This window comes from Gallinula chloropus (genome assembly GCF_964237585.1).
Source record: "Gallinula chloropus genome assembly, chromosome: 2".
Taxonomy (NCBI): domain Eukaryota; kingdom Metazoa; phylum Chordata; class Aves; order Gruiformes; family Rallidae; genus Gallinula; species Gallinula chloropus.
Genome location: NC_140086.1, coordinates 31,118,615 through 31,145,755, shown reverse-complemented (window position 1 = coordinate 31,145,755; position 27,141 = coordinate 31,118,615). Strand labels below are relative to the sequence as shown.

The following is a 27,141-nucleotide window of genomic DNA, read 5'->3' as shown; positions in this document are numbered from 1 at the left end:
TCAGTCATGGTGCACACATGGTCTGGAACATCCTTGTGAACATGAGAACCGCACATGAAGATGCCTACAAGAAAGTGCCTGTGTCTGAAACAGAGCTCTTTTCAGACTTGTTGAAAGGCAAGTCACATTAGAGGAGCCAGTCAGGCTGAGGGAAACAGATTTCTCCCCTCTGACTACTGTGCCCTGATCACAAGCCATTAGGTTGTTTCAGTAGCCATGGGTCACACCTTACATGCCAAAAATCCTGCTAACTAACTTATGTAAGTATCTGATGAGTAAGTTTGCCTCAGTCGTTGATTTTCACTCCACAGCAGCACAGAGCCACAGAAACACGTTACTGCTTTGCAAATGGAGCTTAGGCTTGTTCTTCCAGCTGCAGTTTACACCCACTCACACATTGTCCTTTCTGTCACTGCAGGATTGCCTTCCCACCTCCTCCCAGCTGGAGATTATTGGCTGAGTAATTGGAAACAGATGGAAGCAGGTCTGCTCCTCTAGCTAAACTAGAGACAGGCTCAAGGCTACTGCAGACTGAGTTGAAGTTAACATGCTTGTTTAACAAAGATGAAGCAAGGCTCCTCGGTTGTGCATCACAATTTAGGGTTAGGAAGGTGCCGGCCTTAATATTTGGGGTTTTTTTGTTTTTATGTTACATGTTTTTATGTTTCAGTAAATCAGAACAGCTCTGTGATAAAAATAACTTGGTGGTTCTTCTTTACCTGCTTTGAATTGACAATCCAGCTTTGAAACCCACCAAGAGATCAAAAAACTGAAGTACATCAACTACTGATTCTCTGAACAATCCTCTTAACATGGACTGGAAAAGTTAAGTACACGGACAGTTGAGAAAGCCATTACTTCCACAGGTCATACACCCAGAGCTGTAACTTCTTTACGTACCGTCATCATAAACTACTGCTTTCATAGAATGCTTTGGGTTGGAAGGGACTTCAAAGATCATTAAGTTCCAAACCCCATCTAACCTGCCTCCAGGGAAGGGGCAGCCACAGCTTCTCTGGGCAACCTGTGCCAGGGCATCATCACCCTCGTAGTAAACAATTACTTCCTAAAATCTAACCTAAACTTACCCTCTTTCAGCTTGAAGCCATCGCCCATTGTCCTATCACCATACTCCCTGGTGAACAGCCCCTCTCCTACTTTGCTGTAGGACCCCTTTAAGTATTGGTAGGCTGTAATTAGGTCTCCCTGAAGCCTTCTATTCTCCAGGCAGTAGAAGCCCAACTCTCTCAGCCTGTCTTCATGGGAGAGGTGCTTCAGCCCTTAGGCTTAGGTAAGTCCATCTTGCTGACTGCTGAAGAAATGAGATTTACCTAAGGCTAGAAATGCCAGGATGAAACTGCGAGGTGTTGAATGCCATGCTTCTGGTTAACTCTACCTTTTCCTCTCTTACCATATTTCTTCCTCATTCATACCAGATTTTAGAAATGGATAATTTCAAGTTCTTTTTATCCCCCACCTAATCACATAGCGATGCTGAGACTTAGAAACACCAGACAGACATATGTGTGAATCTACCTTTACTTCAGAAAGCTTTCCTTCTAAATGGTGTTACACTATAAAAAGGGGGACCTGGGACTGTGGACAGTGCTGGATTCTAAACTCAGGGAAATTTCTTACTGGAGATGTAAAAAAGATGCTGTAATAATGTAATGTGTTTTCTTACTTCAGAGAACTGCAAGTTTACATCTTCAGTATTTATTGGCTTTAATACATACATTTCCCATCATTTACTCAAAAATAAATATAAAATTTAAGAAAACATTATTGACATTATACAGCTCAATAAAGTAAAAACTTATTCTAGAAGGTATCTGCAATATTAGTTACTTTAATAAGTAATTTTCCTTTCAGGACATGGCTCTCCTTTCAGTGAAATGACTGAGAAATTGATGGGAGCTGTGTCTCCTACAGGTGAGGACGGATTCTGGCACGACAGTGATTTTAAAAGGGAAGTCCCCTTTGAATATCATACTTCCAAATAAATACTTGATTTTGTTTTTGGTGATAGTTTACAGATTAACTGAAGTATGACTCTGTATCTTCTATAGAGAGAACATCATTATCGAGATACTCCAGAATTACATTTCCACCATTGTACAATGGGCAGTCTTCATCAGAAAGCCATCTTTCCAAGGTATGCTCAAATGGCAAGGCTTCTCCAGAGGCAGTATGGCATAACCTCAATTTCTGTAAGACAAACAGCACAGAAATTAACATCAACATTTGCCTGGGATGCAAGAAGTGGGGTAGGGGAGGGACAAAGGGGTTAAAAAAACCCCAAACCCAAATCCAAACCCAACCACCAGAAAATGTTTCTTATTATTACTGATTTACCTGGGATGTTGATTTGTTGTTGTCATTTTTAAGGCTTGCTAAGGAAGCTGCAAAATCTACTACTTTGCCAATACTCCACTTACTGCAAAAGAACATGGGCTTGCTTTTCTCCTTGTTCCCCTTTGGCAAAAATACTTGAAAGTAAATTCTTTCTGTCTAGAAAAACAAGAAAAATAAACAAAAAAACATTCACAGAAGAGACACTCAACTGCAGTCATACACATCTGATAGCTTTGCAATAAAAAACTTGAACTTCAACCCAAACATTACCAACTGAAACCTCCTCTATTCCACCAGGCCCCATTTTACATCAGAATATAAATGTCAGAGACCATCAAGTCCAGTCCCCTCCAGCTGCAAGCACATACATGATGGACAGCAGGGTCAGGAAGGTGGAGAGAAAGAACATCTTTGGCAAGAGCCCTGCAGCTAGACTGCTAAACATAGACACGAAAAGGTATCTGGCCTGGGTTTACTAAACAGTAACAACTGCTTTTGGGGAGAAAAAGGTGGGTTTAAATAAGCAGTGCTGGCTTTTGGGGGCAGTATCATGCCTGAAATGGGAATGCAATAGTGGTTAAACCAGAACAATTCACTGTAATAGAAATTCCTGCTTCACAAACATGTCGGTCATGGCTGGCCAATCCCTTATCCCATTTTTCCTTCTTTTATGTACTAAGTGCTCTCTCAATATCTACTAGACTGAAATTTTTGTTTAAGAAATGTCAAGAGTAACCAATGGGGGAAGAGATTTTGAATGGGATTGGGACAATCCCTTCTTCAGGTTTATTTCTTCTTGACCTTCAACAGGAGACACAGAGTAAACATGACTAGTGTATTCATCAGTTCAGACTACTCGTGCTGAATCCAAGTCAGACACTATCAAGCAAGACAGAAGTCTTCTTTTTAAAGGATATATTTATGCCTTCCCTGTAAAAGCATAGAACTACCCTTCCCCAAGCGATGCTCATAAAACTGAGTCTGAATTTCAACCAGTACATTTTCCTCAAAACCTGAATGTTCTCCATGCACACAAAATGTTTAACATCCAGGAATCTTACAAAGGGACAAGGGAAGTGGGACCTGAATCTTGCTAAAATGTACACAACCACAACTTTACAAACACAACAGCCATCCTACTATGGACACACACTAACATCATTGAACTGCTGTCAGAGCCCTGGCACCTTCCTACAGTTGCTCCTCCAGTTCTAAGGATAAGAGTCTCCCACAGTTCCCTGGCACTTAATTCCCAAACTAGCTTATTCTGTTGTTGCATCCCTAACTATGGGCAATGCCTCCTGGAATTTCTGTCCAAGAAAATACCAGTAACTCAGGGACACAGTAACTAACACTACTTTGCAGCATGGCCCACCCTCCTGTTTTGAGCTGGTCAGTCTCTAGAGGGGTAACTCTGCAGGTCTGACACCAAAAGAAGCAATCATTTTTTTCTTCCTATTATCCAATTGAAATTCCACATCTTGCAACTTGTGCCCATTTCCCCCTGTCCTTTCCCTGTGTACCTCCAAGAAAAATGTGTCAATCTTCTCTATGTAGTGATGAGAGAACTGATGTGCCTAAGAGGCATTCCAGAAACTCCTTATTCAAAAAATCTGTCATCAAACTAGAACAAGCTGGGCAGATGGTGGCTGGGAGACTAGGAAGCAACTTAAAGGGAGAGGTGCCAAAGGCTAACAGGCCTAATTTATCAGTGTTAGAATTATTGCTGTTCTAGATGATTAAACAATATACAAATGAGAAAACAAATAGTAAGAGAAATTAGCATACAGTAATTTGTGCTACGCTTTTTGAAGCTTACTGGTTTTGGAATTAGGAAACAACTTTTAAAATTTTCTTATATATATTGAAGGTGGAATTGTTAATTATGTTCCACAATATCTGAAATTAATCACTCTCCCTCCAGCAAATATTTATTAAACTGGTACTATCTGCTAGAAGCAGGTCTTTGTATTATGTCTACTGCCTCAGCAGCATTATCTAGTTTCTAAATGTGACAAAGCATAAAAAAATAAATTCTTACGAGGACTCAGTAATGGAATAGCTGTAGCTATTCTGAAAACAATAATTAAATGTATTCTACTGAGATAAAACCTAACAACAATACTATGACATAGAGTGTTTTCAGTTATAAAATCAATGTAACAGGCCTAAACTTGGTGTACTCAAACATAACAATGTGGTGAAAAGTAATACAGTTCTTTTAAGAGGATGCACAAGTACAGATGTGAAACCCTAGAAGAAACAATCAAGGTGTTTCCAAATCCAACATAATCCTGATATGTTGAAAAAACACCAGGTTTGACTGGCTGCAGTAATGAAAAAGAATAAGGAATATGTAAAATACTTGAAAAATAAAACAAATTAAAGGCTGAAACATAAAGTAACTGTCAACAAGCAACATAAAGCAACTTTTCCAACCCAAAAGCAGCAACAACTGACCTCAGGCACTTCACAGAATCATAGAATCTCCTGAGCTGGAAGGGACCCATAAGATCATCGAGTCCAACTCCTGGCTGCACACAGGCCCAGCCAAGTCAGAGCTTGGGACTGAGTGCATCGTCCAGGCGCTCCTTGAGCTCAGACTAGCTCAGTGCTGTGACCACTTCCCTGGGAGCCTGTTCAAGTGCCCCCTCCTTACTGGTCCTGAAGGTCCCAGGCACCCGGTCAACCCATGGGTAATGATCCCATCACAGAAAACATAAGTCTACACGCACACACAGCACTGTCCATAAAATCAAGTAGGTACAAGTCCTGAGTGGGATTTGGACCAGAACTGCTGCTGGACTAAAAAACCTGTGAGCTCCAGTGGCTGGGGAGGGCCTCCGCTGTGGTCTGCTTCCTCCCAGGACTGAGTGACTTGTACTCTTCTACGTGTTCCAAGTATAGATGATGACTGGGATATGGGTAGTACAAGCCAAGTATTAAGATTTTACTTGATCTGCAGAGGGTTCAGGTGACTTGGAACCATAAGCTAACCTGTGCTATGCTACTTATAAAATTGTGCCACAGTGATTCTGATTATAAAAATCTTGTGCTACTCTGATCATCAAATTCTGTGCTAAGCTGAACATCAAAATCTGTTCTACATAATAACGACTTAAATGCAGCTACAATGTAGTGCCATCATTCTGCCAAGGATCCCCACGAGAACCTGTCTGTCCCCATAGTGTCAGGTGACAGAATAAATTCCTCTGGTCCACTTGGCAAATTGATCATATTGGATCTCTCCCTCAAACACCCAAGGGGTGGCTTCATACCCTTACTGGAGCTGAAATGATATCAGGCTTATGGAAAGCTTTTGCTTGCCATAACGCTGATGGGTCTTACCACTGTGGCAGGATTTAATCAGCAGTTTGCTGACACTCCCATGCCCTCTGCTGTGGACTCTGACAATGGCAGTCATTTAAAACCCAGTTTTCCAGGAATGATGTGAACCTCATGGAGTTGTGTCAGTGTTCCACCTGTCCTACAGACCCCAAACAACACAACTGAGACGTGGAATGGTCTACTAAAACAAGCTCTAGGGTGAAGTTTATACACAGGAGAATGGGGTAAAGCCCTACCTGTTTGATGCTTACACAACTGACAAACGCCCATCAGAAGCCCAGTAGAAAAAGCTCATTTTCCTGCCCTTACTCATAAAACATCTAAACCCCTCATTGTCAGCCTGTCATTTTTCTCAGGGTGACACTCTTATATTCTCTACCCTTTGACAGTGTCAGCAGGGATGGGGCTAGTTCTCTTCTCAGCTTCTGGTATAGTGCTGTGTTTGGGATTTAGGATGAGAATCCTGGTGATAACACACTGATGTTTTAGTTGTGGCCAAACAGTCAAGGATTTTTCAGCTTCTCATACTGCCCTGCCAAGGAGAAGGCAAGTGGTGCCAAGAAGCTGGGAGGGGACACAGCCAGGACAGGTGACCCAGACCGACCAAAGGGATATTCTATACCAAACAAAGTCATGTTCTGTATATAACTGGGGGGTGGGGTCTTGAGAAGCATAAACTTTGGTTGGTGAGAAATTGTACTGTTCATCATTTGTTTTGCATATTCTATCATTATTAATTTCCTTTTTGGTCTTTATCTCAACCCAGAAGTTTTGAGGATTTTTTCTTTTCCATTTTCAATTCTATTCCCCATCCCACTAAAGGCAGGGTAGGGGGAATGTGAGCAAATGGCTCTGTGATTGTGTTAGCTGCCTGCTGGGTTAAACCCTATCTGTGAGCTTCCTAACTCCCAGAGTAAAGGGCATATGGAAAACTTTTTAAATGGGGACTCCCTTTAACTTTCACAGAGGCTCAGATAACTCCCAAGGTTGAGTAATTTCTTATTGCTTCAGGTAATTAACTATACTTGGATGGATTCTCTGGCCTGGAGTGTGATCAAAGAATCCTCACGTTATCTTTGTGGAAAACTCAGCTGTAAAAAGATTTATCAGAACACCCACTGTACTGTACTTACCCTTATTTGTACCCTCTGTTTCAAGAATAATTGTGTTGTTCAGTTCATGACACCGTATCTCAAGTGAGTAATGAATCAAACTGTTGGTATTGTTTACACCACACTCAATCTTCACATGGTAATTCTGAGTGAGCAGCTGACTGTTCCTGGAACATCCTGGTACCAACCTAAGGTGGCACATTCACTCCCTAATCCTCCAAAATTATCAAACTCAATCTTTTGAGGCACATTCTTTTGGGAAGACCCCATGGTGCACTGCAATGCCTCAACTTATAAATTTAGCCTGGGTGGGAAAACCAAGCAATTGTGATTATACCCTGCTCTGACACAAGCTCAGTTTCAGCTGATACACTATAATCGAACAAAGGTTTGTAATGAATCCAATTTAAGAACCACAATGGATCTGTAAAACCAAATCCCTGATTACAAATAATACTGGTTTAACTGTTTCACCACACTGGAATCTCACAGACTGTTAATGGCACATCTTGACAAATTTACTGTGATGTCACTGGTCCTAATACGACCTTCTACAGAGTAATGGTTGGTTAAGAATTAACAACAATTGGGCCATCTGCAAGTGAATTAACACATCTGGCTGTTTATACACCAACCCTTTTCACACCATTTGAATGAGCCACACTTGCTTGCTTTCATCTGATTACCCTGACAATGAAAGAGAAGCTCATCAATAGTGTAAGGAATGCTTCCCTAGAAATGTTACAGTGCCAAATCAGTGGCCCACTATTCCAACATCTGGAAGGGTCTGGCTTTGTGGCACAAATGCCTGTAAGTCTGCAACTATAGTGGATAAGTACTTCTACCTGTCTTGTTCCCTATGCATTTGAAATAAAAAAAAAAGCCCAAAGCCTCTACCTTTTTACACAACCATTACCCTATAATAATAATGTGCGTGACCCATGACTTGGTACAAAGAACAAGGGAATTCCATCAGTCTGTGTGTGCTTTGTTTCCCAGTTTAAGTACTGATGAGCTGGAAAGAGCTATTATAAATATTTCTGCTATGCTTGAAATTATCAAAATGCTAGTGCAGATGCTTTTAAAAAATGTTTGCAATCAGAAATTAGTTCACTTTCACAATTAGAAATTCAAAAGCACTGGGGCTTAGGTAATCTTCTAAAGTCACAAGAACCTGTCTGTCCTCTAGTGTCTGGTAGCAGCCAAGTAGTGGGCAAATACATTTCTGCTAAAATATAAGGGAACTTGACCTGACTGCTCCAAACTCTACAGAGACACCTTACAACAGACGTAAGACTAGTGAGACTGGTTTTGGGCACCAGGCTGAAATAGATGTATAAACGGTTATGGGTGTGAAGAATTAAATCTAAAACCCAACTGGGAACCAGATGAAGAACAAGAAATATAGAAAACTTTCTATTTCCTCTGAAAGCTGAATTACTGAAAACAAGCATGACTGACCTGAGGCAAGGACTTGTCCCCACATGCGTGCATCTTCAGCTTCATTAATGCCACTTTCGCTGCTGTCTCGCTGTTTTTCGCCCCTTTACGTTTCTTGATCTTCGCTTCCTCAGTTTTTTTAGAATCTGAGAACAGGATTATTCCCATTAATGTGATGATTCAGACTGTCTCCTGAACTTATCTTGGACTTAGCCTATTGGGCCTCATTATATCTCCATGGTTTGCATCCCTTTTGTGTCGCTTTCACGTTCTCCCAAGGCCAAGATCTCAGGTACATCTATTCAAGAAAATCTGGAATTGCTGCAGTTCTCACAGAACAACTTTACACTAAGAAGCAGGTGAACATTATCACAAGGTAAACACATTTGGCTAAAAAAAGACAAATGCACACAAATTTCTAAGTTTCTATGCCTGTGGCCATCACTGCATTCATATAGCAACAGTTTCAGGTCCTCCTTTCTACATAACACCCCACTGTCCAGTTGGCCAGTGCTGATTCTTCTCTTCCCTGTCCTAGAGCTTGTCTAAAAGCTGCAAAACTTTACACTGTAGATTCACATTGTTTTACCATCTGGGTTGTGGGTAGGTATAATCTCAGCAGATTAGCACAAACACCTCATGCAATACAATTGCATTATTTGTGTGTGAATTAATATGCAACTAATAATGGCTAGGTATAATTATAGTAGTTGTAGAATGAGAACAAGACAGTGATTTCAAAAACAACCTTAGCCCTATTTAATCTTTAGAGATTCTCTGTATAGAGGCATGTCACTTCTGTCTTGTTCAAGCCCAGTATTACAAGCTGATGTGAGTTTAGGGCTATTTAAACAAGAAACTCCCATCCTTTCTTCTTACTTGTCAAACCCGAACCCTCACAGGAGGTCATAGGCTCAAATAGCCTTCAGAAGAAAATTGCAGAATATATATATACCCTGCTGTACTTGCCTATAATATGTTTAACTAGCTGCTGGGTAGCAGCCATTCGAGGTTTTGGTGTGTCCAGTTTCTCACATTCATGGTCTGATTGGTGCCGGTGTCTGTAAACAACAGTGTAAGACTTTTATTACCTTTTCCATACACCAATGAACACATATTTATGTTTCAACACTCTGTTCCACTCACCTTAGACAAAAATGTTTTTCACAGTAGGGACATAAAACTGGCAAAAGCTCCTTTCCATTGCAGTCTTTGTATGAGCATGGGTAAGATTTGTGCTGATCTGGTTTCACAGAATTGTTTCTTATATTCACCTAGGCATTAGAGCAAAATATTTTGTGTAAATAAAGAGATATTACAGATACAAGCCACTACCCCAACTTTCCAAAAGAACTGTGCTAGCTCTCTATTCTGTGGGCAAAACCAGCCCAGGGATTCTCTCCTAGTTTTGTTCTGGTTAAGTTTAACTCAGAGTTAGGAAAAAAGGCATCATTCTATGCAAAGTCAATTTATTTTTAACAGGCAGAAAACAAAGAAGACTTTTTTTAAGCTTGTCACATTCTCAGTTAAATCATACTTATATGTGTAATAAAGTAGATGTTTGGGGTTGTTTATTCCATGTTGAGTCTGTTTTGCTTGTGATGCTAATTCCTGAATGATCTCTCCCTGTCTTTATCAACTCCTAATCCTCTCAATATATGTTTTCTCCCCTGTCCATCTGAAAAGGGGAGTGATAGAGCAACTTTGGGTGGGCATCTGGCCTCCAGCCAGGGTGAAACCACCACATATGTATGTATATCTAATCTGAAAATAGTTAAAGTAGCATGGAATTTTAATTTTAAGGCAGTCATATATTACTAGATTACCTCAGAACACCCATGAGCATCCCGGCTCCTGTGCTGAAGGCTTTGTGGCAGAAGAAGAAAACATCATGGTTATCAACATCTCAGGAAAAGAAAACTGCACGTGAAAACATTTAAGTGTTGTAAAAGTGATGTGGCAAGTTTTATAACGGAAACACTTCAATTAAATAATGGATCTTCTCCAAATATTTGTACTAACCAATGTATCTCACATCTCAGATGGACTGATCATGTTCTGAGTACATAAAACATTAGCTCTTGGAACTTATACCCCAAGACCACAAGACCTTTAAGGAGACTAAGGACATGTGCACGCTTAATGGAAACTAAGGACATGCATGCAGCTCAAAGGAACTGGAGTTTGTCTGTTTTAATGGATTTTTAATCACTTTCCACAACAGCAAAAATCCCTTGAGAGCTTCTAACATTTTAAAGTGCAGTCTGCCCTCAGTTTATCGGAGTTTCTCTCAGCTGTTTTCTGCTAATCTGAAGTGCAAACTAAAGCACAGGCCCTGATTTTAGATCTTTAGTCTTTTTTCCTGTGAGAAAAAGTACCCCCCCACAAACCTCAGTACAAAACAGAGTCTGAACTAGACACCTTTCAAAATAATCCACCTGCATTCTAGAGACATTCCCACTGATTTCAAAACTTCACAAGAGCTACTTGGGAAAAAGTGGCAAGTTCAGCAAAACAATTATTTTTTTAGTTAAGTGTATATGAATCGAGTTCCAGAACATTTTATACAACATTCAGGTCTATACATCTGCCACACTGAGATCTTACAGGAAAACTCACCAAAAGACACCTGAACAGCCATCACAAACAAAGGGGAGAAAATCTGAAACAAAGAGGTTTGTCTTTAGTTAGACAACATGGTCACTGGTTTGCTAATAGTCTGCAGCCTAATTTTTACATGATTAACTTTTGCTCACCTGTATCACAGCGTAGGTATCTTTAAAAGGACACTGAGCAATTGCATCTACACAGTACCCAGAAGTGGCTTTTATGACACTGTTAACTGCTCTAGTTAGTATTACTAAAACCCATCTAAGTAGGTGAGTTATAAACATTTTAGAAGTTAGAATTATGCTTTAAATCCCTCTTTTATTCAGTATCACACTTAGAAACCAGAACATTTAGCTAGCCATCAAACTTACCAGTTATGCTAAAACCGGAACTTACTGGGAAAATATGTGGAGTTTAGAAAAAGGTTACTATGTATTGCCTGCTGGAGCGCTGGATGGCTTGGATTTTACGATACAGACGGCCGTATCCCTTCCAAAAAGCCAGCTGCTTCTCCACCTGACAGCCCCGGTGGTCCCGCTCCTTCCCCTCCATCCTTCCTACCATACATACCGTCCTCATGTAACCTACATCGCACACATTTCCCAGGCCCCCGCCCGCCTCCTACATCGGTTCTTGCGGGAGAAGTGACTTCACTGTCCGCGGCACCCGCGACAAGCGCCCGGCCCCTGCCCCGCTTCTCCATCCTCACGCGGTGGTCTCAACAGACCGACACGCAGCCGGACCACACAGCTCAGGTCACAAAGATTTCACTCGCTTCATCTCTAAGACTTCGGTTCGAGCAGCTCTGCTGCCGCTTTCCGAAAGGCAGCACGTTCGCTGCCGCCATCACGAGACCAGCGAAGGCAGGCGAGGGCGAAGAATGGAAAGACTGGGCGGTTAACAGCGGACGAAGCAGGGGATTGACCACCCAGTGACACGGCTGTAGCGACAGGCCCCGCCAAAGGGCCGCGCAGAGCCGCGGCACCGCGCAGCGACAGCCCGAAGGGGACGCACTGCCTCGCAGTCCCCTCCCAGGCGCTACCGGCCCGGCCGCCTCACCCCGCCCCGGCCCGGGCACCTCCCCCGGCCCAGCGTCCCCGCCTCCACCAGCGGAGGCCCGCGGGAACCCGGAGCCCACCTCCACGGCCCTGCCGGCGACCCGCCACGCCGTCCCTTACCGAGCTGGCGGCAGTCCAGCACCCCGCAGTGCTGCCCCAACTCCAGCTCCGCCATTCGCAGCGCGCCGCTAAGGACCAGGGGCCAAGCGGAGACGGCGCCGAAACAGGACACGGGAGGGCTGCCGGGACCACGACAGGCCGCGGGGAGAGGCGGGACTGCGGCACAGATCCCCGCCCCGGGGCGCGGCTAGCAGGGCTGTCACCGCCCCCCGCCGGAAAGCGGGCGGGCTCGGTGGGGGCGCGGCAGTCCGGGGGGGAAAGTATCGTGTTTTGGTTTTGCCGTCAGTCGCGTCGTTCCGCCGGGCGGGGCCTCTTCCCAAGGGCGGGGGGAAGGGGATCACGGCTTTCCTGCGCCCGTGTAATTCGTGAGCGCCGCTGTGGAGTCCCTAGAGCAGCACCTCTGCTTCTAAGCGCAGTGTTTCTGCGCTAGAACTTACAGCTTCTAGTGTTTGTTTGCTCAGTCCTGGCACGCGTGGTCGCGGCCCGGTGTGTGTGTGTGGCACGTCCCGGTGTGTGTCGCGGCCACCCCGGTGTGTGTGTGTGTGGCACGTCCCGGTGTGTGTCACGGCCACCCCGCTGTGTGTGTGTGGCACATCCCGGTGTGTGTCACGGCCACCTCGCACTCTCGGGCCGCCGTTCCGCCCGTGTCACCCGCCGGTGTCGCACCGGGCGCGGGGCGCCCAGGCCCGGCCAGCGCTGTTACCGCCCGCAGCCCTCGAAATACACCTCCGCGCGGCAAGAGACCGAAACTAAACGGGGGGGGGGGAGGGAAAGCACAAGCTAAGCATCCACCTCCACAGCGCCGGCAAGGCGGGCACGCCTGCGGGCCGCCCGGGGGTCTGCCCTCTGCGCCCCGGCACCTCTGCGAGCTGCCCCCGGGACTCGCTCGCACCTCCCGCCACTCTGCCCGGCGCTGGCGGGAGGCTGGGGCTCGGCCTCCTCGGAGCCGCCCCCGGGCCCGCCCCGTCGCCAGGTGCGGTGCCGGCGCCCGCGGCCCCAGGAAGTACCTTCACCGCGTGTGCCGGGCAGGGAGGATTCTGCGAGCCGGGTTGGGCAGCTCGGACCCTTCTGAGCCGGGGCTGCTGCCGCCATGAGCAAGATTTCCAAGTTCTTCAAGGGGGGCGGCTCGTCCGCCTCCAAGAGCCGCGGGGGCCCCTCGCCGCAGGAGGCGCTGGCCCGGCTGCGGGAGACAGAGGAGATGCTCAGCAAGAAGCAGGAGTATCTGGAGACGAGAATCGAGCGGGAGCTGGCGGTAGCCCGACAGCACGGCACCAAGAACAAGCGAGGTGAGTCCTTGGTTTCCCGGCGGCCGGAGCCGGGCTGGGCCCCGCTGCCCTCGCCCGGTGCCGGGGAAGCCTGGGCGCGCCCAGCCCGGGCGGCGCCGGCAGCTCGGGAGTTGGTGAGGGTTTAATTCCCAGGGCTCCAACGCCTTTGGGTGGCTTTGGGTCCTTGGCATGTATTTAATGACTGTGGAATCGGCGTGGTGCATGATAGCAGGATACTTTCTTCCTCACCAATCAGTGTTTCACTGTGCGATGCTTTTGTTCGTGCCTTGCACCGGTATCGATGCAGGTACGGGCTGGGTAGGTGTTGCGCCGAGTACTGCTGGTGGTGTGGGAGGGGGATCGCAGCTGGGGCCTTGAGTGTTGGCTGTACAGGTAGTGAAGGAGCTGAAGCATGTAAGGATGTCCTGGATGTTCACGGATGAATTCACATTATCCCCATTCTGAGGGTTGGAGATGATGCCCCTGACAACTGAGGAACGAAGTGATTTAATGATTTGGCTCAGGTCGTGTAAGAAGTATGTGTTATCCCTAAAAAATTCATCATAGTTCAGAGCGCTACTGACTACTGTTCTGGGATGCTGTGTGCTGCAAAGGAGGTGATACTGAGGGATAATGGGGTTTGGATCCTGGTTCTACTGATGTAGTCATCTCTAGGAAGCAAATTACAGTAGCCAGTGTCTTGGGGATATACAGGCCTTTGAGAAACATGGTAATTACTTGCTAAAGTCACCCAGAGACCTGCTTGTCTACTCTGAGCTTTGTTTTTCTTTAAATACTTCAAGACAGAAGGGAAAACTTTCTTATTATGTCACAAATCTTTAGTTTGAAATTAACTCATCTGCTCCATCTGTTGCTCAATAATTAAATAACACTATGTAACTTAGAACTTGTGAGGAGCTCTGTGTTAGAGGTGTTTTGGTTAGTCCTTTAACATATTTGTAATACTTTTGCATTTAATAATTACTAGTGAAAGGCAGATTAAGTAAAATGACTTTTATTTAAAAACATGGGTCAAGATTTGAAGGCAGAGGGAGTAAAGACAGTTCAGTAGCACAACTGAGCCAGTCAGGGTTGGCACCATCTCATGCTTTCTACTCCCAGGGCTTCAGCTGGTGTAGTTCCTGTCCCCTTGTGCAGGTGAGCTCGTTCAGGAAAGCTAATTGCAGCTGAAAACTAGTTTGCTCTGGGACGAAGTGACCAGATAGCTCTGGGAACAGGCTCTTGATGTATATGAGCCAAGCGGCAGGGCTGATGAGAGAAAACAGCCTGGCTGTTCTGGCTGTATCAGTTCCTCTTTACATCCAGGCGTGCTGCTGTGGAATTTCATCCCAAGCCTGGACTTTAAACTGTCATTGTTGCAGGAAGAAGAAATGCTTCCTGCCTTGCTTCTGCCAGCTGTGCTGCTCCCTGCTTTTCTTTGGCAGAGCTCCCTGAAGGGTGTATTTCAGAAAGCTAGATCCGGCTGTAAAATGTCACAAGGTGGTTTTTTTTGGCCAAGTTATTTTTTTTTTACCCAGGGTAGGTTAAGTTCCATTTATCCATTTGACTCCACAGTTACACAAGTACTTGGGAACCTGTGAGGGAAAGGATGGTGCACAGGCAGGAATGAGTACTTGCTGGGAGAAGGTGGATCTGTTTCTTCTTTAACTTGTCTGGTTAATGCTGGTTTCTGGTGTTTGTTGGCTTTGTGCTTCAGGCATGCAGCATTTGACATATGAAGCTTTCCTCCCAGATGTTTTTTTCCACTTCTGGGCTCAGTGTGCAATTCCAGTTGTTTTTTTCATCTGTGCAGTTATGTGTGGAGTCATACTGCAAACTGGATTGTTGAGCTGATCATAGTTAAAAATAGCTCCCTTTTATCTTGTCATTTGTTCAGGGACACATAGTTAAAGACAGGGAAAGAAGTGTGGAGTTAGAATTTTTTCATGCCAAAAATGGTTCTAAAGCCAAAGTGGGGTAGTGCAACTACAGTCAGTGGAGAAGCAAGAGAGACTAACCTTGCTGTGCTGAAGTGCTTGACTTCAGCAGGTTAGGGGGTGAAGTTACATCCCAAGGATACCCCTTTATTTGATTTTCCAGTTGCTTTACAGTTTATTTGCTTAGATGTTATGTAAACAGACACACAAATGAGAGAATGGAAGTTTTAATCTACATTGCCTTGTTTAAGTGAATGCTTCAGAGGGACTTTGTAGGTAATTTTTAATGTTTTTTTCTTAACTACATCGGTGGAGAATCTTGTGGAACCTAAAATGTCAGTGTCTGAGACTGGAGCAAGATGTGTCTAGGTACAGACAGTGCACCAAATTAGTGTGATCTCATTTGACTTTTAGGCGTGTGAGTCTGAGTCAGTTACACTGACATGAGAGGGCAGATTCAAGCACCAGCAATTTTTCATGAGTTGGGATGATTCTTGAATGGGTTCATGTGACATCAGTAGGCTTGAAATGATTTAAAAGACGTAGCATGTTAGCTATGCAAATAGATGTGAAGCATCACTTAAATGCTTTTGGATTCTCCTTTATGAAGTGACTATCTCTGTGGTTCCTGTACCAAATCTGAAATTAGCTATGTTTTTGGGGTGATATGTTTCCAGCATCCCCCATTAATACTTTACTGTAGCTAGACCACTTGCAGAGGTTTTGTCATGGTAAGCAGTATTTCTTTTCACAGCTAATGCTGCCTTTTCATCTCTCCCTGTTCCAGATACAGACTCATTATTATTTTTCTCTTTTTTTTTGTATGACTTGCTGTGCTTTTCTGGGTACCCTAGTTTCAGACAGTGCACAGCTGATGACTTGCATCTGCAAATTGGCCTTTCATCCTCAGTATTTTGAAAGAATTTAAAGGTCAGAAAGTGATACAGAACGTTTGAGAATTCTGTTTAACAGGAGCTCTGTTTTCTGAAGTGTGCTTATGAAAGTAACATACACTTGGACGAGTGTTGCTTCAAGTTGGAGTCTTTTGCAGATACTAAGAAATGGCTAAATGAAAAGAATTAACTTGAAAGAGGCCATTTAGAATGAGATTAAATCTTAACCATATTGCACCATGTGGTACCACTGAAGACAAGACCTGTATAGAAAGTTGGAATAATAGAAGGTGGGCTTTTACAAGCAGATGCTGTTAAAGATGATGTTGTGTGGTACATGTGACCAGGGCTCCTGTAGCCACGTAGCATTCCTTTTCAGTGAGTTAGTTGCAGCCAGATGGCTGTTGAAACCAAACAGCAGCATAGTAGTGGCATGTTGATGGGGCTGTCATGCCTGTGGCAGGGGGTGTGACGGGTTGGGACTGAGATACAAGGAAACCTGTAGCATGTCTTTGTTCTGTCTGGTACAGCTGCTATTGTTCTCTCATCTTCACAATCACGTTTCAAGTGTTGTGCCACAAAGTGGAATGGTTATAGTGAACCACGTGAATTATTGTCTGTGAAACAGCCCCTCAGTTGTAACTGTATGTGGTTCCCCCACAAGGTTTTAAGGATTATGGATGATAATGAACTAATTTAGAGTGGTTTGATTTTTATGGCATTTCTTTTCGTTGTCCCTGGTGTAAGGGAGATCAGAAGCTATAATCTGCTGGTTCCTTGCAGGACTGAAGTGGACATTTGTGAACTGTACCCAAAAATGGGATCCAGAATTTTCATGGTGGTGGTATATCATCTGAGGAAACACTCTTTATCAGTTTCCACTGGGAATTTTAAGGATTACTAGGCAGTGGTTTTCTTTCTACTTCAGAAGATGAGATTATCACTAATTCTTGTTCCGATGGGTGTTGGTGGTGGGCCTGACAGGGGCAGGTGGTGTTAGCACTGTACTGTCACTTTTTATTCCGATCTGTCATGAAACCATGAGGAAAGTGCTGCAAGTCTTTCTGTGTCACTACTTTTGCTCTTTCCTTTAGAAAACTGGATATCTGGTGTGGCCAGGATTACTGTTGCCCACCTAGCCATTTTTACTTCCTTATCAAAGTATCGGCGTAGTAGTGATATTGAAAAAGCATCCTTCTGTGTGTTAGTAACAGTGGTTCTTTAATATCCATACTTAAACTGACCTAATAGCCTGCTGTCGTTCCAGCCACTTATCTCAAAAATAAAATAAGAACTGAGATTAAAAGCAGTGGTTCCTAGTCTGTGAGCTGTACTCTGCTTGCTGGGCTCAGAGCACAGGAAACGTGCTAAAGCCAGCGGCTAACCGCTTCGTTACGAAATGCAGGGGGTGGATCAGCTTATGTAGAGCCCATCAGTGTACTAGAGTGCTTCTTCCTGGAGAAGACATCCACCTCTTCCTGGCTGAATTGATATTAATTATATTTGCTTCCTCAGACTCTTCCTCCCTGGGCTGTCATCTTTTTCTGAAATCTTTGGAATGGGTACCACACTTTTTCAGTGCCATTCCTAGACATTCAGTGAATAAGCTTATGTTGTCTGCTCAGTTTCTTTTATTTTTGCTAGATCTATTCTTCTTCAGCTTGGCTATTGTAATGGAGTAGTGTTTCTGCAAAGCTTTTCAGTCTTGTAATAGTAGCACACAACTCTTAAAATGCTTGTATGTGCAGTAGAAAAGTGCTTTAAAGTTCGTGATAATCTGAAACACAGAATCATAGGATGCGTTAGGTTGGAAGGGACCTTTAAAGGTCATCTAGTCCAATCCCCCTGCAGTAAGCAAGGACACCTTTAACTAGATCAGGTTGCTCAGCACCCCATCGAGCCTGACATGGAATATCTCCAGGGATGGGGCCTCCACCACCTACCTCTCTGGGCAACCTGTTCCAGTGTCTCACCACCCTCATATTGAAGAACTTAATATAGATTTCAAATGACAAATTCCTGTATTTTAGCAATAGGAGCTACTATTACAAAACACTGCAATGAAGGGCATTCATTTAATATAAATGAGAAAAATCATATAGTGTGGTATGGGAATTATGCCTTGGTTGATAAGGAAGGAGTATGAATTGATTTCCTATGAAATTACTTGGTCTGTAAGTCACTGGTAGAACTGAAGAGAATTAATAAAGATGGTATGTTGCAGTACAATAATTAGGACATGCTCTTTATGAATAGGTGAAGTCACACAGAGTTTAGTTTCTTTTGTGGTTTCTTAATTTGGGTGTGGTTTAATTAAATGTTAATGCAGGAACCTGCAGTATTTTGAAAACAACTGGTTTGTGTGTAACTGAGGAAATCAATTTTCTCTGGGAGCAGCCAGTAACACCATTAAGCAGTCCCATTTCTGGAAAACACTGACTGGAAGTATTTCCCTATGGTAGCTACTTACTCTAGCAGAAGCCTTTCTGCATCAGCTAAGGTAGTGCTCCTGGAGCGTCCTCCCTGGCACAGCCTGTGTTATGCATGGTTTCAGACCATTGAATTTGCCTGGAATCTCTGGCTGCCTAACCTAAGAATCCATGAGTGAATTTTGCTTCAACTGAAGTGAAGGAGGTGGCTGGTGTCCTAACACTGCCAATAATAAACGTAATTAAGTAGGGAAATATTAAGTAGATGAAAAGATGATTTGGGATTATGTCAAATTGATGTGTTATGGAATTGCCAGTGAGAATTTTACAATTCTCACATTTGCATGACGTCATCTGGTGTTCCTGCATCTTTTTCAGAATGTGCATGTCCTCCGGAGCATCCCCCCAAACCTGCAAAAGCCTTGAGTTTGAATATGGTGATTAATCTGTGGTGATGGTGGTTTGCTGCCCCAACACATTTAACTGTGGGTGCTAGAAGGCACTGTTTGTCATAGTCTGTGTGAATGCCGGTCCTTGCGCAGCTAATGCTGAGCAATTCTGACCCTGCTGATTCCAGCCTTTGGCAGCACAGCACTGGATTTTTTAGCATGCTCTCACACACCATAAATCAGTGCCCCCTCCTTGGAGGGCTCCTAACTTCATTCACTGTTACTGCACGTGGGCAATTCATTTGAATAGGACAGCAGTGGGAATTGGTTGAGTCTGGGGGGCTGCAGTGCTGAGGTTATTTGCTGGCTTCAAACCTGACTTTTAAATGTAAGAGAGAAGGAAAGGACACGGTATTAATAGCGTTGAGAAAGCAGTGGGCGAACAGTCTCTCTTGGATTGTTTGGATGGGGTTTTCTTGTGTTTGGCAGTTTGGAAAGGACACTGGTCAGGAAATGCTTGTGGCAAGGTTGTGTGTGTTCCACACCCCGAGGCCAGGAGAAAGCCCTTTTCTCCTTCTGGTTGTCACGTGCATTTCGTCTGGTAATGATTTACTCTGGGCAAAGTATGCTGCTTATAATTTAGCAAATATAAAAGACTAATCTCAACCATTTGCAAAGATAATGGGGATTAGCTGGATTTGACTGTGGCCAGGTCTGCAAAGTTCTGTATGTTTTCAAGTTTTATGGTTTAAAGATCATGCTCTGAAGAGATTGGAAGGAATAGGTACAACTGAAAGCTAGAGACGTGCAAGTCTGAACTCTCCTGCCTCCTTGGTTAGGCCACCTGGGCTTTCTGTGGCACTTTCCTTTTCTGCTGCTGAGACAAAGTTCAGAAAGCAGCATTGGTGGAGGTGGGGTTATTGTGACAGATCTTCTTACTCTGTCTTCTTTAGTTTTTACTTACAAACTGCAACCTCTTCTCTTCTTGCTTCCTTTGTTCCCTCCTTCCTGACTTCTCTCTCACATGTTTCTTTTTCCTCCCTGTCTTCCCTGCTTTGCTTGTGTGTACAGGATGGAGTTCAAGATCTCCTGCAGTGGAGGAAGAAGCTGCTCTTCCCTGTGGTGCTAGAAGGAGTTAATGTAAAAGAGGCTTCCCAGCATGTTCATGCAACAGCATGTTGGTGATAAACAGGCTGCTGATCTGGTGTGGTCAAAGTTTGTCTCCCTACTAGTAAGGTAGGAGGGTGAGAATTACACATTCTTCAGGTCGGCTTGGTGCTGAACTACTTGTCCTTTCATTTTGCTATATCAATACACAGAGCACTTTGCCTTTTGCTTTCCAGCTGCCTTACAAGCACTGAAGAGAAAAAAGAGATATGAGAAACAGTTGAGTCAAATTGATGGGACGCTTTCGACCATTGAGTTCCAGAGAGAGGCATTGGAAAACTCCCACACCAACACAGAAGTGCTCAAGAACATGGGTTATGCTGCACAAGCTATGAAAAAAGTGCATGAAAATATGTAAGTGCTTTCTAATAGCTTTCAAGTTGAGCTCACTAACCACTTTCAAACCATTTAATCACTATACTGTATCAAGTCAGGCAGTTTTGAATTTGCTTTGGGTTCAGGCATTTAACATTGGCAGTGCTACTGGTGCTGTAATGTTCTCTGGCAGAATAATACCTTTTTTAACAGCGAGTGCAGAAGGAAGTCCAGCTAACTAACTAGAGGGATCTGTGTGGTACCTATTGCTTTGACTCTGCTTTGGCAGTGGAGAGCAGCCTCTTCCCTTGGTTTTTGCAGAAGAAAACTTAATTGAAGACACTAAATGGACTCTTTCCCTCAAAGTCTGTAAGCTGGACTGTGTGGTTCAAAGTACTAATTAGACCTGACTAAAAGAGAAGGTGACTTTTTTGGTGCATGCAGTATTTTTATATCTCCTGTATTGTTTCATGAGGCGTTTCCCTGCCTGAAGAAACACAGTTAAATCAGAAAGGTTTATTCTGAGAGAAGTAAACAGGAACTGAAACAATTACTAAGTTAATAATAAGGGGAAGCTTTTAAATGGGATGTAGTCCTGTTAAGTTTGCCCAGTTCTGGTGAAAGCTTAACAACAAAAAGGTTACATGTATAAAGATGCTGACCTTGGGAAGGAGATGGGACCTGCCCAGGGAGTGTGACTGTTGGCTGGCAGAGGTACGAGAGGCACAGAGAGGGGAGAACAGAGACTGCTGCACTTTGACTTTTCTTACAATTCCAAAGAGGAAGAAATTGGACTGGCTAAAACACACAGAAGATTGCCAAGAAACGTGGAGGTGTAGGTGAGGGAAATTATTCCTTGTGTGTTCTGCTGTTTATATAGCCATGGGTATAAAAAGAATGTAGGATCTATTCAAATTTTCTTGAGTCTCTTCTGTAGGATTTGAATGATTTAACTTTAAAAACATCTCCATCTTTTCTTGCTAGGGACTTGAACAAAATTGACGATTTGATGCAAGATATCACTGAACAGCAGGATGTTGCACAGGAAATTTCAGATGCTATCTCAAGTCGTGCTGCCTTTGGTGATGAATTTGATGAGGTTAGTACTTCAGTAAAGCCTGGGTGTTTTAACTGGTAAATAAGTCCATAGTAATTTTGTTCAGTGGTGGCTTGTTCCAGTGGTTTATTCTCAGAAGGTGTGAATGTGAAATTCCTTGGTTCTAGCTTACCCTATCTAGGATTTTATTTTTATATATATATGTGTGTGTGTGTGCGTATGTATACACACACACACAGATATAAAATAAAGAAATTTTCTATATATGTAAATATATATATTTGAAATTTATATGCAAATTTTAAAGTATCAATTTTTAATTGCAGTCCTGTGGTTGTTACTCTTTCATACTATGGAAAGAGAAGGTCACTAAAATGAGCAATTTGTATGTGCCAAGTGGACACCAAAATACATCACTTTTGTGCTCCAAATAGACATTGGTTTGACTAAATACATGTTCTGTGCAGTGAACAGGCTGCTGTTCACAGTTCTGAACATTTGGACCAGTATTTAAAGGATTTTTCTGGTGCTTAGAGGTACAGTTCCTTTCCCTGTTTTCCACATTTTCTACAGAACTAGATCCATTAGGTAGAAGTAATTCCTGTTGGAGGCAATAAAGTTTCTTCCTTGAGCTCTCTTCTTCTGAAACCCTGACAAGGCACTTTGGGCCTTTTGAAGATTTGTTGTAGTAGCTTTCATCCAGTGTCCCTGGACTTGATTTTGTATATCTAAGCAGGACTAGTTACTCCTGATACATCCATGGCTGAGGACTCAAGGGCCAAGTATACTCAAAAATTCCTGCAATCTGTGGAATCCAGGCTCAGTATCATAACCAGTTTGTTTTTTAACCATGTTTTAAAATGGCCAAGCACTAGGGATTGTCTGAAGAATGTCCTAAAGAATCAATTCACTCTCTCCCCAAGTAATTTACGTACCCAGATGGACACCAAAGAAAAATTCATATACTGTATCATGTTTGCTTGATTGGAAGGGAGCATTCATTCAAGAGTTACAATTTGTTGAAAGTAATAATGATTTCTAACTTTTAGGGGTCTAGATTTAATAACCATGATGTAAATTGACCAGGAAATTCCTAAGAAATGCCAGTCCCAGTTGATGGTGTTGTTTTCTGTTCTGGGAAAATAAGCCTCTGTCACATGGGGCATCATTGTACCAGCAGCACATTTTACACAGGCGTGTAATACTGATAGCACTTGTACAGTAACTAGGAAATCTGGTTTGCAGGCCACTTGGGCTCTAGAGTGCTAGAATCAATGGCTTAATTGCTGGGTTATGAGGTGATCTGTGTTGAAGGATGATCTTTAACATTTTTTGGAGGATATTTTGATCACATTTGGATTTCCTCTTCACATGTGTGCCATTGTGTAAAGAGATCATGGAAGCATGTAATTTCTTCTCCAGATTGATGCAGAAACATAAAAGCTCTTTACTCCTGGGTTGACACAGTGTATGCAGTGAAGAATGCAGAAAACACTGTCCTACCTGAGCCAGGGCCCTGCTTGGGAGGGGAAGCCCTTGCCTGGAGGCCTGTTTCTCATAATCAAATGTCAGATATGCCTGTTCCAGTGGACGAGGCCTGGAACCTGAGAGTTCTCGTGATAACTTCTCTCTGAAATCTTTTTGGCCTTGGTTCAAGAAGAGAAAGGGGATTTGTTGCTGTTGCAATACACCACACCCTAATTGTAGACCAAAGCCTGCATTGTGGGAAGCAAGTTAAATCCATGCTTGAGGATTAGAAGCACTTAAAACTGGCGTCCCCTGCTTGAACAGCAAATGTTGTAACCATTACACTGCCATGTTAAAAGCATATGGGTTATGAACACTCGTTCCTTTACCTCTGGGTGTTTTTGTTTTGGTTTAGGGTTTTGTGTTTGTTGGGGTTTTTTTTTTTTAAGAGTCTATCATGGTTGACACATCACTTAATTGTTTACTTATTCAGCAGAGGTTAGTAAGGACTAGTTTGGTATGGGAGAGTTAGACATGGGGCCCAACTTACACGTTTCTTTGAGAGATCAGCTGTCAATTGAACATGACCAAGTGTAGACCCGATACTGAAATTTATAGATAATACCCTAGTATTTGCAGTGTGAACTAATTCAGATAGGCAAGCTGTAGCTTCTTTTTTGAGATTTAAATATATGAAAACATGAGGAAATTAATGTAGGAAGGCCTGTGGTGGTTATGTAATTACAATTCTAATGTCCACATTTGTGATAAGCAAGGTGCGAGTGGGTAGGCAAAGCCCATTCTACTACCTAGTAGATCTCATTTTGCTACAGCCCACTTTGCCCATTGTTTCTTTTGAAATAATTTTTATCAACATGGCAAAGGTCTTTTTCTCTACCGCTCTGTAAATGTTAGCTGCTTTTCTTTGGGAAACTCCAGCCAAAGCATAAGTCTTTGGCTTTCTGAAAAGGTGTGTAATACTAAAAATAAAAGAAGCTACACAAGTGGGTTAGATCATCTGTCCAAATCAGCTTCTGCAGCTAAAAGCCCAAGAGTGTTTTGTGCTTTGAGAGCGAGTAGCAGGACCCAGGAAGACAGATCTGATTCCAGTGCTGCTTTAACACCATATATTATCCTGGACTCGTGTCATTGGGCAGAAGCCTAATGTTGAATGACAGTGCCTTGTAACCAGTAGAAGCTGTCTCCTTTTTAAAAAGGGATAAATTTCCCTTCAAAATTAGAATTTTTTGAAGAGTACAAGCTCTAGCTTTGGAACAAACATGAGAAAGGCAGAGGGACCTTTTTCCCTAGCACCACCCTTTGCCTTTTTGATGAGTACTACACTGCCATCGGTGTTCTTTCTAATTTAATGTCTTGTCCTGTTTCTAACTTCCAGTGTCCTCCTTTCAACTTCCAATTAAGGTTTATTGTTATTTCCCACACTCAGTAAAAATTATACTTGTGATATGTTGGTTTTTAATACCTGTTTTCAAGTTTAAGCTTTTTTTTTTTTTTCAGTAGTGCTTTGCTTTGTGGTTGCTAAATGTACCCTTGCCTGAGATCACTGTCAGGACAATGAATTTCTAAATAATGTTTTTCCTTTAATTTAGGATGAGTTGATGGCAGAATTAGAAGAACTGGAGCAAGAAGAATTGAACAAAGGAATGAGAGATGTCAGACTCCCAAGTGTTCCGTCCACATCGCTGCCTTCTCGCCCTGGTAAACAGCTTGCTTGCCATTTTGTGTTTCTTGTGATTAGGGCACACTGTGAGTAGGAGGAAGGCAAGAGAGTGCTCCAAATAAAACACAGTTAAAATGTACCTTGTAAAGTATTACAGGTTCCTTTTCCTATTTTTGTATCTGTTTATCAGAAAAAGCAGGGTGGAATTGTGGTTTGCTGTGTTTAGGAGCAAAGTAGGTTTGGGCAGGCAAGCTCAGGAAACTTGACCTTGCACATATAATAATGCATCTCCTACTGAAATGTAGTGAGATCACTGAGGAATGGGAAGACCATTTTTTCTCTTTTTGGCAATTAAAGCCTTACTCTTTTTTAATTAGAGCCCAACCTAGATTCAGAATGTTTGTGTCACAAAGAACCAGCTTTGTAGGCTAGTGGTTGATATTTGCCACTGGTATTTTAATTAAGAAATGAAGGAGGCAGTAGGAAGTACACATTTTAAGAAATACTCTAACTCCTTTGCTTTTTTTTTACAATGCAGACTTATTCCTGGCTTTAAGGTGCAGTTTTATTTTTCTGTAGTTCTGCCTTCTTTGTTTTAAATTAAGCCAGAGACAGTCAACTTTAAACTATACCTTTTACCCTGTCCCTGTTGTCCCTTATCAGCTGAAAGACTTGCTGGGTACTAATGCTGGTAAAAGAGTATGACTATTCGGTGGCAAGGGCAGGACACAGTAGACGTGGGTTGTCTGTGGTGCATTCTGCTGCAGAACAGGTTACCTAGGCCAGCTTGTCAGAGGCTCCTATATGTGCTTTGCCAGGCAGCACTTAAAACCCTGAGAAGGAGTTTAAAATGTGTGAACTGGGGTTGTTGCCTCATCTACTTAAGTTGATTGCTGAACAGCTGGTAAAGAAATGGATGTAGGAAAACTCAACCTGGGCGTTTATGGCTTAGTTCATACCTCCTCTTCCAGATCCAGCTGTGTCAGTTGATGTTTTTATTAAATTTAGTCCATCTCTGTGCTTCTCACTAAATTTTCTACTTCATCTGCTAGTGGGACTGCTTCAGGCAAAAATAGCCAGATACAATTATACAGTTTAGGGCCTTGCAAAACTGGCTTCTCTTTGACAAAGCTGGATGCTTACCGTTACGCAGTGATGCTCAAACACGAACAGGTTACTGGTTCTATTCTGCTTCAGATCAGACATGCATCTTGCCCTCCTGATGTTAGAGCTGGGGAAACTGTGATGGAGCGAAGCAAGGTGAATGAACTGGGGCTGTTCAGCCTTGAGAAAAGAAGGTTAAGAGGGGATCTTATTATTAATGTTTATAAATATCTCAAGTGTGGGACACAGGGGGAAATAACCAGCCTCTTTTCAGTGGTCTGTGGGGACAGGACAAGGGACAATGGCTTCAAGCTGGAGCACAGGAAGTTCCACACTAATAAGCGGAAGAACTTGTACACAGTGAGGGTGACAGAGCACTGGGACAGGCTGCCCAGGGGGGTTGTGGAGTCTCCTTCTCTGGAGATACTCAAGACCCGTTTGGACGCCTACCTGTGCAATATGCCCAAAGGAAGGGGTTGGACTTGATGATCTCTGGAGGTCCCTTCCAACCCCTATGATTCTGTGATTCTGTTTGGGTTAAAAAAAAGAAAGTGTGTGGGGCTTGGTACAGAGCTGAGGATTGCTGTGGCTGTGAACGCAGCAGTTAGTTGATGTCACCTGAACAAAATAAGTTCAGGAATTTCTTCCTCCCTTCTAATAAATGACACCTCTCATTAGAATGGGGCGAGTCTCTCTGGAGTCCGGGCCTGCACGTGCCAAACCCGTCAGCACTATCTGAGAAGGTAGCAGGATGCACAGCCGGCCAGGGGTAGGTCAGTTGTGGTGGTGAACGAACTGGCAGCACTCTTGTGCACACTTGCTCTGTGTCAGCTGTTAGAAGTTAAATCTCTTTTCTGTGGTAGGAATTGCATCCGCCTTTGACTGCTGCCCGCAGTGTTACAGTGAGGCCGTGCTGAGGCTAAATGTCTCAGCGGCGGCATTAGGGCCGCATTTCCTTTGTTTGGCTAGCTGCTCAGTAAATTGATCTTAAGGTCTTCAAACTGAAGAGCACTATGCAAGTCCTCATGCTAACAAATAAAGTGGTTCTGACCATTATGTTGGTTGATGGGTATTGTTAATCTCTCTCTCTTTCTCTGCAGCATCGACCAGGAAGAGAGCGGAGGATGAAGACGAGATGAAGCAGCTAGCTGCCTGGGCTTCATAAGAGCATGGGCTCTTTTTAAGACTGAACACTATAGCACGGATGTGAAGAGCTGTAACACTGTTCTGTAACCTACTGATTTAGTGTAGTTGCATTTCATACAGGCTGTTTTTATTTATGGCCAATCTTGTTAAGAATAGTGTTAGTGTTGGATTACAAAACTAGTTTAAAAACAAACCAAAAAAAGCAATAGTTGCCAAAACCTCCAAGGATCAAAGTGTTTCTTCAGCCT

At 43.3% G+C, this 27,141-nt stretch overlaps 2 protein-coding genes across 2 annotated transcripts; one reads left to right on the top strand and one right to left on the bottom strand.

Moving 5' to 3' along the window:
* Nucleotides 1-1,714: 1,714 nt before the first annotated feature.
* ZFAND1 (zinc finger AN1-type containing 1) lies at nucleotides 1,715-12,138 on the bottom strand. The gene is made up of 8 exons (XM_084279988.1): nucleotides 12,044-12,138; nucleotides 10,875-10,917; nucleotides 10,082-10,121; nucleotides 9,402-9,529; nucleotides 9,225-9,316; nucleotides 8,277-8,401; nucleotides 2,356-2,511; nucleotides 1,715-2,208 (listed from the first exon to the last, which is right to left on the bottom strand). The coding sequence occupies exons 1-8, from the start codon at nucleotides 12,096-12,098 to the stop codon at nucleotides 2,038-2,040; spliced, it is 810 nt and encodes a 269-aa protein (XP_084136114.1). The 5' UTR covers nucleotides 12,099-12,138; the 3' UTR covers nucleotides 1,715-2,037.
* Nucleotides 12,139-13,133: 995 nt separating this feature from the next.
* CHMP4C (charged multivesicular body protein 4C) lies at nucleotides 13,134-26,938 on the top strand (the record flags this gene model as incomplete). Its single annotated transcript, XM_084260560.1, has 5 exons — nucleotides 13,134-13,329; nucleotides 20,300-20,477; nucleotides 21,423-21,537; nucleotides 24,573-24,681; nucleotides 26,848-26,938. The coding sequence occupies 5 exons, from the start codon at nucleotides 13,134-13,136 to the stop codon at nucleotides 26,910-26,912; spliced, it is 663 nt and encodes a 220-aa protein (XP_084116686.1). The 3' UTR covers nucleotides 26,913-26,938.
* Nucleotides 26,939-27,141: the final 203 nt, after the last annotated feature.